Source organism: Siphateles boraxobius, unplaced genomic scaffold (genome assembly GCF_051911475.1).
Source record: "Siphateles boraxobius isolate OS27281-9 unplaced genomic scaffold, OSU_SipBor_1 7, whole genome shotgun sequence".
NCBI lineage: Eukaryota > Metazoa > Chordata > Actinopteri > Cypriniformes > Leuciscidae > Siphateles > Siphateles boraxobius.
This window is the reverse complement of record NW_027509197.1, coordinates 41111025-41126492: the sequence shown is the minus strand read 5'-3', so window position 1 is coordinate 41126492 and position 15468 is coordinate 41111025. Positions and strand designations below refer to the sequence as shown.

At 23.5% G+C, this 15468-nt stretch overlaps 1 protein-coding gene across 5 annotated transcripts in view; it reads left to right on the top strand.

Annotated features, from left to right (window-relative positions):
• The first annotated feature begins 982 nt into the window (after positions 1-982).
• Positions 983-15468, top strand: part of egfl6 (EGF-like-domain, multiple 6) — a 53376-nt gene continuing 38890 nt past the window's right edge. Inside the window, exons 1-2 of one of the 5 annotated variants that reach the window (XM_077216909.1) lie at positions 983-1197; positions 4626-4732. In XM_077216909.1, coding sequence (XP_077073024.1) covers positions 1127-1197; positions 4626-4732 — 178 coding nt within the window. In that variant the 5' untranslated portion in view covers positions 983-1126. The remainder of the gene's footprint in view (positions 1198-4625; positions 4733-15468) is intronic. The other 4 variants (XM_077216911.1, XM_077216906.1, XM_077216910.1 and 1 more) reach the window with 4 other exon arrangements.

Sequence of the window (15468 nt, the reverse complement as noted above, 5' to 3'; positions counted from 1 at the left end):
AGTTTCAGAGAGAAGACGTCTGAAACACCCCCACTAACCCTAACCCACACTACACTTCCAGCCCTTCCGTCACTCAACTCAATGACATCTGGAATTTCAACAAGACGAGAGAGAGAGAGAGAGAGAGACAGATAGAGAGAGAGAGAGAGAGAGAGAGAGAGAGAGAGAGACACAGAGAGAGAGAGAGCAAGAGAGAGAGAGAGAGAGAGAGAGAGAGACAGAGAGAGAGAGAGAAAGATAGAGAGATTGAGAGAGAGAGAAAGATAGAGAGAGAGAGAGAGAGAGAGAGAGAGAAAGATAGAGAGAGAGAGAGAGAGAGAGAGAGAGAGAGAAAGATAGAGAGAGAGAGAGAGAGAGAGAGAGAGAGAGAGAGAGAGAGAGATAGAGAGAGAGAGAGAGAGAGAGAGAGAGAAAGATAGAGAGATTGAGAGAGAGAGAGAGAGAGAAAGATAGAGAGAGAGAGAGAGAGAGAGAGAAAGATAGAGAGAGAGAGAGAGAGAGAGAGAGAGAGAGAAAGATAGAGAGATTGAGAGAGAGAGAGAGAGAGAAAGATAGAGAGAGAGAGAGAGAGAGAGAGAGAGAGAGAAAGATAGAGAGAGAGAGAGAGAGAGAGAGAGAGAGAGAGAGAGAGAGAGAGAGAGAGAAAGATAGAGAGAGAGAGAGAGAGAGAGATTGAGAGAGAGAGAGAGAGAAAGATAGAGAGAGAGAGAGAGAGAGAGAGAAAGATAGAGAGAGAGAGAGAGAGAGAGAGAGAGAAAGATAGAGAGAGAGAGAGAGAGAAAGAGAGAGAGAGAGAGAGAGAGAGAGAGAGAGAGAGAGAGAGAGAGAGAGAGAGAGAGAGAGAGAGAGAGAGAGAAAGATAGAGAGATTGAGAGAGAGAGAGAGAGAGAAAGATAGAGAGAGAGAGAGAGAGAGAAAGAGAGAGAGAGAGAGAGAGAGAGAGAGAGAGAGAGAGAGAAAGAGAGAGAGAGAGAGAGAGAGAGAGAGAGAGAGAGAGAGAGAGAGAGAGAGAGAGAGAGAGAGAGAGAGAGAGAGACTGCAGACTTTATCTTGGACTCTTGCTGGAATCAAACTACAAGGAAAAGCAAACAGACGAGAAAAGAAATAAAGAGGCTTGCTTTTAAACATGAAACATTTGCCATGGATCAGCGCTTTGTCATTCCTGCTTTATTTTTCATTGGGAACTGCAGATTACAGGTAAGAACCTTCTCCTGGTTAAAGTTGTGGAGAAAATGCTATTGCTCTTAGTTTCAGTTGAGTTTCATCTAGTTTATATCCAGATCTGGATGCAGACTTTAGTTTGAGAGATTCTTCTGCAGCTCTAGAGGAGAAACGTGTACGATTACTGATCAAACATCTGAGAAACTAATGAGATCTCCTTATACCTGTAACATACCTGCAGTTTTCATAAGCTTAAAGAGGACACAGTAATTAATGTGCATAAACATTTGTGACCAATGCAACTTTTTTGATTAAGGATCAATATTTGATTTTCATTCCTTTTGAACCATATTAGTACTATTTCTTTTGACAATTAATGAATTTCAGTAAAGCTGAATACATTTTCCACCGACAGTATTGGCCAAAGGTGATGATATTTGTTTTTAATGAACGGACAAGTTCAAAATATGAGGAAAATATTTTTAAAACATGTTAAATATGAGGAGAGAACAAATCACTAAACTTGTTTAAGGTATTTATCTGACAAAATTATTTGGCAAATGTGTCAAACTACAGCCACAGTATTATTTTACTAAGCAAAAAAAGCTGAGAGGAAAAAGTAAACATTGATTATAACATAATGCGTTATTAATATTTGGTTGGTTCTCTTATTTTCGGCATGTGTTCATAATCTATTTGCCTGGACGAAAAAAATGTCGCACAATTTGTCATGTTTCATTGCGTTATTATCCCAAATAAAACAATCGACTTGACTTCATTTACTACTGTAAATGACTGTCAATTAAATCAAATCAGTATTGAATACTAAAGTATGTGTAAATGATGCACAAGCATGAAGTAAATATGTGTGTTGATTTCAGAGTAAATGTGCTGATCTAAATCCGTCTGTAATGAAGCGGCGGCACCTGTTCACACCACCGGCTCCCGGTTTATTTCCGTCAGTTCACGGATTCTCTCCGTCCCTCTGGAGCCACACCAGATTTAGAGACTAACATGAGACGCTCGCAGAATTACAATCATCTGCAACATCTATTCACTTAGCTTACGTCGTTAAGTGAATGCAGTATTTTAGTATCAGCATTGTTTTGTATTTCTGTGTATATATTGCTATTTACCTCAAGCTACTTTATACATTTACTACTGTAAATTTAAGTTAAATCTGTAAAACCTAAAATGTTGCTATCGTGTTTATATGGAGACGTCCTAGTAACCAGAGTTCTAGTTGTTTACTGTCAATTTCACTGTTGTTGTTTTTCCACAGGCTTTAGTTGCCTTTCTGTTGCTAGGCAGATGGGATTGGGGGAGGGGCCTGCTTATTCTAGAGAGCATTTCATTGGACAAAAATTTGCATAGTGCAGGATGAGTCATCAGTGTTATTTTTGGTCTGTTTTTGGGTCCAGGAAGAGAACAATTTTTAAATTTGAATTTGTATATTTGTTTAAAGTTAGTATTATTATCATTATTGGTTACACTTTATTTTAACAAATACATTTAAGTACTTATTAATATAATTAACTGCACATACTGACTATAGGGTTGGGGTTTGATTTATGGTTCGTCGCATGTAATTACGCATATTTTATAGTTATTATTAAAGTAACTACATGTAATAAAGACACTTTAAAATAAAGTGTTACCTTATTTTCATTTTAATAGATCATGTGGAAATGTTTTTATGTGCAGCGGCTAGATGAAGTTGAGAAATGTTTAACTTTATGCAACTGCAACTGAGCAGGTATATAATATATTTAATGATATAATAAAAAAAATGTTGCATGCAAAACTCCTCAACATAATGAAGAAGACATCCATTACTTGATGCAGATGTGTTATGCACTGATGCGATTTAATTAATTTACAAATCAAAACTCATTCATTTCTCAAGCTAACTAACAAAAAATATGATCTAAGAACATTTTGCACTAAGAAAACGTTTTTCTAAGTGTTCTGAATGTTGAAAAAGTCTGTTTTTTAAAACACTTTTAATGTTTTTCTGTTCTAATTCTAATGTTTTTTCTTGGTAATTCAAACGTTCTGTTGTATCTTTGACTGCAAACATTTACTTTTGAATTTCTGTCAACATTCTGAAACATGTAGTAACATTTAAAAAATGTTACAATAAACATCCAACTAAAATGTTTCAGAAAAACTGTTCCATGAACGATACACAACACGGATTATAATTAGACCTGTAAAAAAGCAGTGCTTCTGAACAGTTCAAACCTGTGAACTGCACAGGAACTGCCTGATGCTGAAGTGTTGAACACCTGTGGAAGTGTCGGTGCTCAAACTCCTGCTCAAGTGTGATTCCCACTTTAAATCCAGCGGGAATCTGCTCATCTGTTCCTGTTACAGCATCTGTTACACACCATAAACACTGAGGAGATGCAAGAGTTCCTGTATTCTGTCTGTCCAAATCCCCACTCGTCATGTCTGTCTTTTCTAGAATCACCTTCAAATCAAGTCATTTTCACCTCAAATAACCTTCTGACATCCTCATGATGCTCTTCCTCATGTCTCGTTCTCCAGCATTAATATATAAACATTCTTAAATCAAGAAGGGAAACGTCTGAAGATATTAAGTCTTGTTTAATTAAAATATCATAAAAGTGAAGTGAGTTTTTGCTTAAAACGATAAAAGAGTCGAAGGGAAACTATTTTTCTGACTCCATTGGCAGATTTCCGTTATCGGTTTAATACAAACTCACTTCATTTTGATAATTTTTTCTTTTGCAGTGCAAAAGATTATTTTGCTTTCATATTGTCACATTTAGATTAGGGCTCTATATTGAACTTTACAGGGTTCTTGACTCAATTTTAAAGAACTTTTATGCCAAATAGTTCTATATAAGAAGAAATGTCTAAAATGATTGCATCATACTTTCATGCTTAACAGGTTATTTTTATTTTTTTCTCATAATATGTTTGCGATTAGTGGTGTAACGAGATCCTCATGTCACGATTCGATACATATCACGATTCTGAACTCACGATACGATATTATTGCGATACTCAAACACATATGATAAAAGGTTATCAAAAAAATGAACTGTTGATTAAAATGCTACATTTGGTTTTACTTTGTAAATAAGAATAGACTTGGACTCTAAGAATAGGCTGGAAACCCAATACAGGACAGTAGAGACGCCAGAATAACAATATTCATGATCCTGAAGCTGAAAATAGAATTATTTTAGACTAATATGCTCTATAACTCACTAGATATATTTAAAATAATGTAGGCCACTTTTACTGGTATCAAGATATTTGGCATTATCAGGACACACAAATATTCCCCCGTTGCATTATTATACATTATATTCAACATGTAGTAGTTTAATGTAGAATAAAACTCTGAAAACTTTTTCTCGCACAGTAATATTTATTTTGGATGAACTATAGGCTACACGATATATATAATAAGTGATGCTGTTTCCCGACAGAGCGAGCCGGCAGGTCCCGGTGAGGAGTGTGTCCGGTGTGTGTCGATACGGCAGCCGGATCGAGTGTTGCTACGGCTGGAAGAAAAACAGTAACGGACTCTGTGAAGGTGAATGACGATTTAACCAGAACAATGTGCTTTTACCGCATTATTGCGTTAGGATCAAACTTATTGACTTTGAGTGTTACAAATTCCCAAAATGTTTTGATCATTTTTGTAATCATTATTTCGACTTAGTATGTCATAATTTACTTTTTAATTCATTATTTCAAATTACTTTGTCATAATTATGATTTTCTGTCATTATTTTGACTTAGTATGTCATATTTATGATTTTATGTCATTATCTTTACTTAGTATGTCATAATTATGATTTCTATGTCATTATTTTGCCTAAGTATGTCATAATTATCGTTTTTATGTCATTATTTTGAATTAGTATGTCATAATTATGATTTTATGTCATTATTTTGACTTAATACGTCATAATTATGATTTTATGTCATTATCTTTACTTAGTATGTCATAATTATGATTTGTATGTCATTATTTTGACTTAGTATGTCATAATTATGATTTTTATGTCATTATTTTGACTTTGTGTGTCATAATTAGGATTTTTTTATAATTATGATTTTTCAGTCATTATTTTGACTTAGTGTGTCATAATAATGATTTTTATGTCATTATTTTGACTTTGTGTGTCATAATTATGATTTTTATATCATTATTTTGACTTAGTATGTCAGATTTTTTTTTATAATTATGATTTTTATGTGATTATTTTGACTTTTTGTGTCATAATTATGATTTTTATGTCATTATTTTGACTTTGTGTGTCATAATTATGATTTTTATGTCATTATTTTGACTTAGTATGTCATAATGATGATTTTTTTGCCATTATTTTGACTTAGTATGTCATAATAATGATTTTTATGTCATTATTTTGACTTTGTGTGTCATAATTATGATTTTTATGTCATTATTTTGACTTTGTGTGTCATAATTATGATTTTTATGTCATTATTTTGACTTTATGTGTCATAATTATGATTTTTATGTCATTATTTTGACTTAGTATGTCATAATTTTTTTATAATTATGATTTTTCAGTCATTATTTTGACTTAGTATGTCATAATTATGATTTTTATATAATTATGATTTTTATGTCATTATTTTGACTTAGTATGTCATAATTATGATTTTTATATAATTATGATCTTTATGTCATTATTTTGACTTAGTATGGCATAATTATGATTTTTATATAATTATGATTTTTATGTCATTATTTTGACTTAGTATGTCATAATTATGATTTTTATATAATTATGATTTTTATGTCATTATTTTGACTTAGTATGTCATAATTATGATTTTTATATAATTATGATTTTTATGTCATTATTTTGACTTAGTATGTCATAATTATGATTTTTATATAATTATGATTTTTATGTCATTATTTTGACTTAGTATGTCATAATTATGATTTTTATATAATTATGATTTTTATGTCATTATTTTGACTTAGTATGTCATAATTATGATTTTTCTATAATTATGATTTTTATGTCATTATTTTGACTTAGTATGTCATAATTATGATTTTTCTATAATTATGATTTTTATGTCATTATTTTGACTTAGTATGTCATAATTATGATTTTTCTATAATTATGATTTTTATGTCATTATTTTGACTTAGTATGTCATAATTATGATTTTTATATAATTATGATTTTTATGTCATTATTTTGACTTAGTATGTCAGATTTTTTTTATAATTATGATTTTTATGTGATTATTTTGACTTTTTGTGTCATAATTATGATTTTTATGTCATTATTTTGACTTAGTATGTCATAATTATGATTTTTATATAATTATGATTTTTATGTCATTATTTTGACTTAGTATGTCATAATTATGATTTTTATATAATTATGATCTTTATGTCATTATTTTGACTTAGTATGGCACAATTATGATTTTTATATAATTATGATCTTTATGTCATTATTTTGACTTAGTATGTCATAATTATGATTTTTATATAATTATGATCTTTATGTCATTATTTTGACTTAGTATGTCATAATTATGATTTTTATATAATTATGATTTTTATGTCATTATTTTGACTTAGTATGTCATAATTATGATTTTTATATAATTATGATTTTTATGTCATTATTTTGACTTAGTATGGCATAATTATGATTTTTATATAATTATGATTTTTATGTCATTATTTTGACTTAGTATGGCATAATTATGATTTTTATATAATTATGATTTTTATGTCATTATTTTGACTTAGTATGTCATAATTATGATTTTTATATAATTATGATTTTTATGTCATTATTTTGACTTAGTATGTCATAACTTTGATTTTTCTATAATTATGATTTTTATGTCATTATTTTGACTTAGTATGTCATAATTATGATTTTTCTATAATTATGATTTTTATGTCATTATTTTGACTTAGTATGTCATAATTATGATTTTTATATAATTATGATTTTTATGTCATTATTTTGACTTAGTATGGCATAATTATGATTTTTATATAATTATGATTTTTATGTCATTATTTTGACTTAGTATGGCATAATTATGATTTTTATATAACTATGATTTTTATGTCATTATTTTGACTTAGTATGGCATAATTATGATTTTTATATAACTATGATTTTTGTCATTATTTTGACTTAGTATGTCATAATTATGATTTTTATATAATTATGATTTTTATGTCATTATTTTGACTTAGTATGTCATAATTATGATTTTTATATAATTATGATTTTTATGTCATTATTTTGACTTAGTATGTCATAATTATGATTTTTATATAATTATGATTTTTATGTCATTATTTTGACTTAGTATGTCATAATTATGATTTTTATGTAATTATGATTTTTATATAATTATGATTTTTATGTCATTATTTTGACTTAGTATGTCATAATTATGATTTTTATGTAATTATGATTTTTATGTCATTATTTTGACTTAGTATGTCATAATTATGATTTTTATATAATTATGATTTTTATGTCATTATTTTGACTTAGTATGTCATAATTATAATTTTTATGTAATTATGATTTTTATATAATTATGATTTTTTTGTCATTATTTTGACTTAGTATGTCATAATTATGATTTTTATGTAATTATGATTTTTATGTCATTATTTTGACTTAGTATGTCATAATTATGATTTTTATGTAATTATGATTTTTATGTCATTATTTTGACTTAGTATGTCATAATTATCATTTTTATGTCATTATTTTGAATTAGTATGTCATAATTATGATTTTTATGTAATTATGATTTTTATGTCATTATTTTGACTTAGTATGTCATAATTATGATTTTTATATAATTATGATTTTTATGTCATTATTTTGACTTAGTATGTCATAATTATCATTTTTATGTCATCATTTTGAATTAGTATGTCATAATTATGATTTTTATGTAATTATGATTTTTATGTCATTATTTTGACTTAGTATGTCATAATTATGATTTTTATATAATTATGATTTTTATGTCATTATTTTGACTTAGTATGTCATAATTATGATTTTTATGTAATTATGATTTTTATATAATTATGATTTTTTTGTCATTATTTTGACTTAGTATGTCATAATTATGATTTTTATGTAATTATGATTTTTATGTCATTATTTTGACTTAGTATGTCATAATTATGATTTTTATGTAATTATGATTTTTATGTCATTATTTTGACTTAGTATGTCATAATTATGATTTCTATGTCATTATTTTGCCTAAGTATGTCATAATTATCATTTTTATGTCATTATTTTGAATTAGTATGTCATAATTATGATTTTTATATAATTATGATTTTTATGTCATTATTTTGACTTAGTATGTCATAATTATGATTTTTATATAATTATGATTTTTATGTCATTATTTTGACTTAGTATGTCATAATTATGATTTCTATGTCATTATTTTGCCTAAGTATGTCATAATTATCATTTTTATGTCATTATTTTGAATTAGTATGTCATAATTATGATTTTTATATAATTATGATTTTTATGTCATTATTTTGACTTAGTATGTCATAATTATGATTTTTATATAATTATGATTTTTATGTCATTATTTTGACTTAGTATGTCATAATTATGATTTTTATGTAATTATGATTTCTATGTCAATATTTTGCCTAAGTATGTCATAATTATCATTTTTATGTCATTATTTTGAATTAGTATGTCATAATTATGATTTGTATGTCATTATTTTGAATTAGTATGTCATAATTATGATTTTATGTCATTATTTTGATTTAATACGTCATAATTATGATTTTATGTCATTATCTTTACTTAGTATGTCATAATTATGATTTGTATGTCATTATTTTGCCTAAGTATGTCATAATTATCATTTTTATGTCATTATTTTGACTTAGTATGTCATAATTATGATTTTTATGTCATTATTTTGACTTTGTGTGTCATAATTAGGATTTTTTTATAATTATGATTTTTCAGTCATTATTTTGACTTAGTATGTCATAATTATGATTTTTATATAATTATGATTTTTATGTCATTATTTTGACTTAGTATGTCATAATTATGATTTTTATATAATTATGATTTTTATGTCATTATTTTGACTTAGTATGTCATAATTATGATTTTTATATAATTATGATCTTTATGTCATTATTTTGACTTAGTATGGCACAATTATGATTTTTATATAATTATGATCTTTATGTCATTATTTTGACTTAGTATGTCATAATTATGATTTTTATATAATTATGATCTTTATGTCATTATTTTGACTTAGTATGTCATAATTATGATTTTTATATAATTATGATTTTTATGTCATTATTTTGACTTAGTATGTCATAATTATGATTTTTATATAATTATGATTTTTATGTCATTATTTTGACTTAGTATGGCATAATTATGATTTTTATATAATTATGATTTTTATGTCATTATTTTGACTTAGTATGGCATAATTATGATTTTTATATAATTATGATTTTTATGTCATTATTTTGACTTAGTATGTCATAATTATGATTTTTATATAATTATGATTTTTATGTCATTATTTTGACTTAGTATGTCATAACTTTGATTTTTCTATAATTATGATTTTTATGTCATTATTTTGACTTAGTATGTCATAATTATGATTTTTCTATAATTATGATTTTTATGTCATTATTTTGACTTAGTATGTCATAATTATGATTTTTATATAATTATGATTTTTATGTCATTATTTTGACTTAGTATGGCATAATTATGATTTTTATATAATTATGATTTTTATGTCATTATTTTGACTTAGTATGGCATAATTATGATTTTTATATAACTATGATTTTTATGTCATTATTTTGACTTAGTATGGCATAATTATGATTTTTATATAACTATGATTTTTGTCATTATTTTGACTTAGTATGTCATAATTATGATTTTTATATAATTATGATTTTTATGTCATTATTTTGACTTAGTATGTCATAATTATGATTTTTATATAATTATGATTTTTATGTCATTATTTTGACTTAGTATGTCATAATTATGATTTTTATATAATTATGATTTTTATGTCATTATTTTGACTTAGTATGTCATAATTATGATTTTTATGTAATTATGATTTTTATATAATTATGATTTTTATGTCATTATTTTGACTTAGTATGTCATAATTATGATTTTTATGTAATTATGATTTTTATGTCATTATTTTGACTTAGTATGTCATAATTATGATTTTTATATAATTATGATTTTTATGTCATTATTTTGACTTAGTATGTCATAATTATAATTATAATTTTTATGTAATTATGATTTTTATATAATTATGATTTTTTTGTCATTATTTTGACTTAGTATGTCATAATTATGATTTTTATGTAATTATGATTTTTATGTCATTATTTTGACTTAGTATGTCATAATTATGATTTTTATGTAATTATGATTTTTATGTCATTATTTTGACTTAGTATGTCATAATTATCATTTTTATGTCATTATTTTGAATTAGTATGTCATAATTATGATTTTTATGTAATTATGATTTTTATGTCATTATTTTGACTTAGTATGTCATAATTATGATTTTTATATAATTATGATTTTTATGTCATTATTTTGACTTAGTATGTCATAATTATCATTTTTATGTCATTATTTTGAATTAGTATGTCATAATTATGATTTTTATGTAATTATGATTTTTATGTCATTATTTTGACTTAGTATGTCATAATTATGATTTTTATATAATTATGATTTTTATGTCATTATTTTGACTTAGTATGTCATAATTATGATTTTTATGTAATTATGATTTTTATATAATTATGATTTTTTTGTCATTATTTTGACTTAGTATGTCATAATTATGATTTTTATGTAATTATGATTTTTATGTCATTATTTTGACTTAGTATGTCATAATTATGATTTTTATGTAATTATGATTTTTATGTCATTATTTTGACTTAGTATGTCATAATTATGATTTCTATGTCATTATTTTGCCTAAGTATGTCATAATTATCATTTTTATGTCATTATTTTGAATTAGTATGTCATAATTATGATTTTTATATAATTATGATTTTTATGTCATTATTTTGACTTAGTATGTCATAATTATGATTTTTATATAATTATGATTTTTATGTCATTATTTTGACTTAGTATGTCATAATTATGATTTCTATGTCATTATTTTGCCTAAGTATGTCATAATTATCATTTTTATGTCATTATTTTGAATTAGTATGTCATAATTATGATTTTTATATAATTATGATTTTTATGTCATTATTTTGACTTAGTATGTCATAATTATGATTTTTATATAATTATGATTTTTATGTCATTATTTTGACTTAGTATGTCATAATTATGATTTTTATGTAATTATGATTTCTATGTCAATATTTTGCCTAAGTATGTCATAATTATCATTTTTATGTCATTATTTTGAATTAGTATGTCATAATTATGATTTGTATGTCATTATTTTGAATTAGTATGTCATAATTATGATTTTATGTCATTATTTTGATTTAATACGTCATAATTATGATTTTATGTCATTATCTTTACTTAGTATGTCATAATTATGATTTGTATGTCATTATTTTGCCTAAGTATGTCATAATTATCATTTTTATGTCATTATTTTGACTTAGTATGTCATAATTATGATTTTTATGTCATTATTTTGACTTTGTGTGTCATAATTAGGATTTTTTTATAATTATGATTTTTCAGTCATTATTTTGACTTAGTATGTCATAATAATGATTTTTATGTCATTATTTTGACTTAGTATGGCATAATTATGATTTTTATATAATTATGATTTTTATGTCATTATTTTGACTTAGTATGGCATAATTATGATTTTATATAATTATGATTTTTATGTCATTATTTTGACTTAGTATGTCATAATTATGATTTTTATATAATTATGATTTTTATGTCATTATTTTGACTTAGTATGTCATAATTATGATTTTTCTATAATTATGATTTTTATGTCATTATTTTGACTTAGTATGTCATAATTATGATTTTTCTATAATTATGATTTTTATGTCATTATTTTGACTTAGTATGTCATAATTATGATTTTTATATAATTATGATTTTTATGTCATTATTTTGACTTAGTATGTCATAATTATGATTTTTATATAATTATGATTTTTATGTCATTATTTTGACTTAGTATGGCATAATTATGATTTTTATATAACTATGATTTTTATGTCATTATTTTGACTTAGTATGGCATAATTATGATTTTTATATAACTATGATTTTTATGTCATTATTTTGACTTAGTATGTCATAATTATGATTTTTATATAATTATGATTTTTATGTCATTATTTTGACTTAGTATGTCATAATTATGATTTTTATATAATTATGATTTTTATGTCATTATTTTGACTTAGTATGTCATAATTATGATTTTTATGTAATTATGATTTTTATATAATTATGATTTTTATGTCATTATTTTGACTTAGTATGTCATAATTATGATTTTTATGTAATTATGATTTTTATGTCATTATTTTGACTTAGTATGTCATAATTATGATTTTTATATAATTATGATTTTTATGTCATTATTTTGACTTAGTATGTCATAATTATGATTTTTATGTAATTATGATTTTTATATAATTATGATTTTTTTGTCATTATTTTGACTTAGTATGTCATAATTATGATTTTTATGTAATTATGATTTTTATGTCATTATTTTGACTTAGTATGTCATAATTATGATTTTTATGTAATTATGATTTTTATGTCATTATTTTGACTTAGTATGTCATAATTATGATTTCTATGTCATTATTTTGCCTAAGTATGTCATAATTATCATTTTTATGTCATTATTTTGAATTAGTATGTCATAATTATGATTTTTATATAATTATGATTTTTATGTCATTATTTTGACTTAGTATGTCATAATTATGATTTTTATATAATTATGATTTTTATGTCATTATTTTGACTTAGTATGTCATAATTATGATTTCTATGTCATTATTTTGCCTAAGTATGTCATAATTATGATTTTTATGTCATTATTTTGAATTAGTATGTCATAATTATGATTTTTATATAATTATGATTTTTATGTCATTATTTTGACTTAGTATGTCATAATTATGATTTTTATATAATTATGATTTTTATGTCATTATTTTGACTTAGTATGTCATAATTATGATTTTTATGTAATTATGATTTCTATGTCAATATTTTGCCTAAGTATGTCATAATTATCATTTTTATGTCATTATTTTGAATTAGTATGTCATAATTATGATTTGTATGTCATTATTTTGAATTAGTATGTCATAATTATGATTTTATGTCATTATTTTGATTTAATACGTCATAATTATGATTTTATGTCATTATCTTTACTTAGTATGTCATAATTATGATTTGTATGTCATTATTTTGCCTAAGTATGTCATAATTATCATTTTTATGTCATTATTTTGACTTAGTATGTCATAATTATGATTTTTATGTCATTATTTTGACTTTGTGTGTCATAATTAGGATTTTTTTATAATTATGATTTTTCAGTCATTATTTTGACTTAGTATGTCATAATAATGATTTTTATGTCATTATTTTGACTTTGTGTGTCATAATTAGGATTTTTTTATAATTATGATTTTTCAGTCATTATTTTGACTTAGTATGTCATAATAATGATTTTTATGTCATTATTTTGACTTTGTGTGTCATAATTATGATTTTTATGTCATTATTTTGACTTTGTGTGTCATAATTATGATTTTTATGTCATTATTTTGACTTTATGTGTCATAATTATGATTTTTATGTCATTATTTTGACTTAGTATGTCATAATTTTTTTATAATTATGATTTTTCAGTAATTATTTTGACTTAGTATGTCATAATTATGATTTTTATATAATTATGATTTTTCTGTCATTATTTTGACTTAGTATGTCATAATTATGATTTTTATATAATTATGATTTTTCTGTCATTATTTTGACTTAGTATGTCATAATTATGATTTTTATATAATTATGATTTTTATGTCATTATTTTGACTTAGTATGTCATAATTATGATTTTTATATAATTATGATTTTTATGTCATTATTTTGACTTAGTATGGCATAATTATGATTTTTATATAATTATGATTTTTATGTCATTATTTTGACTTAGTATGCCATAATTATGATTTTTATATAATTATGATTTTTATGTCATTATTTTGACTTAGTATGTCATAATTATGATTTTTATATAATTATGATTTTTATGTCATTATTTTGACTTAGTATGGCATAATTATGATTTTTATATAATTATGATTTTTATGTCATTATTTTGACTTAGTATGTCATAATTATGATTTTTATATAATTATGATTTTTATATAATTATGATTTTTATGTCATTATTTTGACTTAGTATGTCATATTTATGATTTTTATATAACTATGATTTTTATATAATTATGATTTTTATGTCATTATTTTGACTTAGTATGTCATAATTATGATTTTTATATAACTATGATTTTTATTTCATTATTTTGACTTAGTATGGCATAATTATGATTTTTATATAATTATGATTTTTATGTCATTATTTTGACTTAGTATGTCATAATTATGATTTTTATATAATTATGATTTTTATATAATTATGATTTTTATGTCATTATTTTGACTTAGTCTGGCATAATTATGATTTTTATATAACTATGATTTTTATTTCATTATTTTGACTTAGTATGGCATAATTATGATTTTTATATAATTATGATTTTTATGTCATTATTTTGACTTAGTATGGCATAATTATGATTTTTATATAATTATGATTTTTATGTCATTATTTTGACTTAGTATGGCATAAGTCAGAATTTTGAAATGTTGTCATTATTTTGACGTATGTAAAGACCATTCCCTACACATAAGGAAAAAAATCAAGCGTAAAAATAATCGAAATTATGACATACTTAAATCATCATTATGACATAAAAAGTTTTAATTATGACTTACTAAATTAAAATGATTACTTTAAAAGTCATAATTACAAGATAAAAAGTCGAAATTATTTTTGATAATTTTTATACTTATTTGTTTTCTTCCCACCTTCTTGCACTTGAAATATTAAAGCAATTCAAAACACCAAACTATGTGAAGGATTTCCAGCACA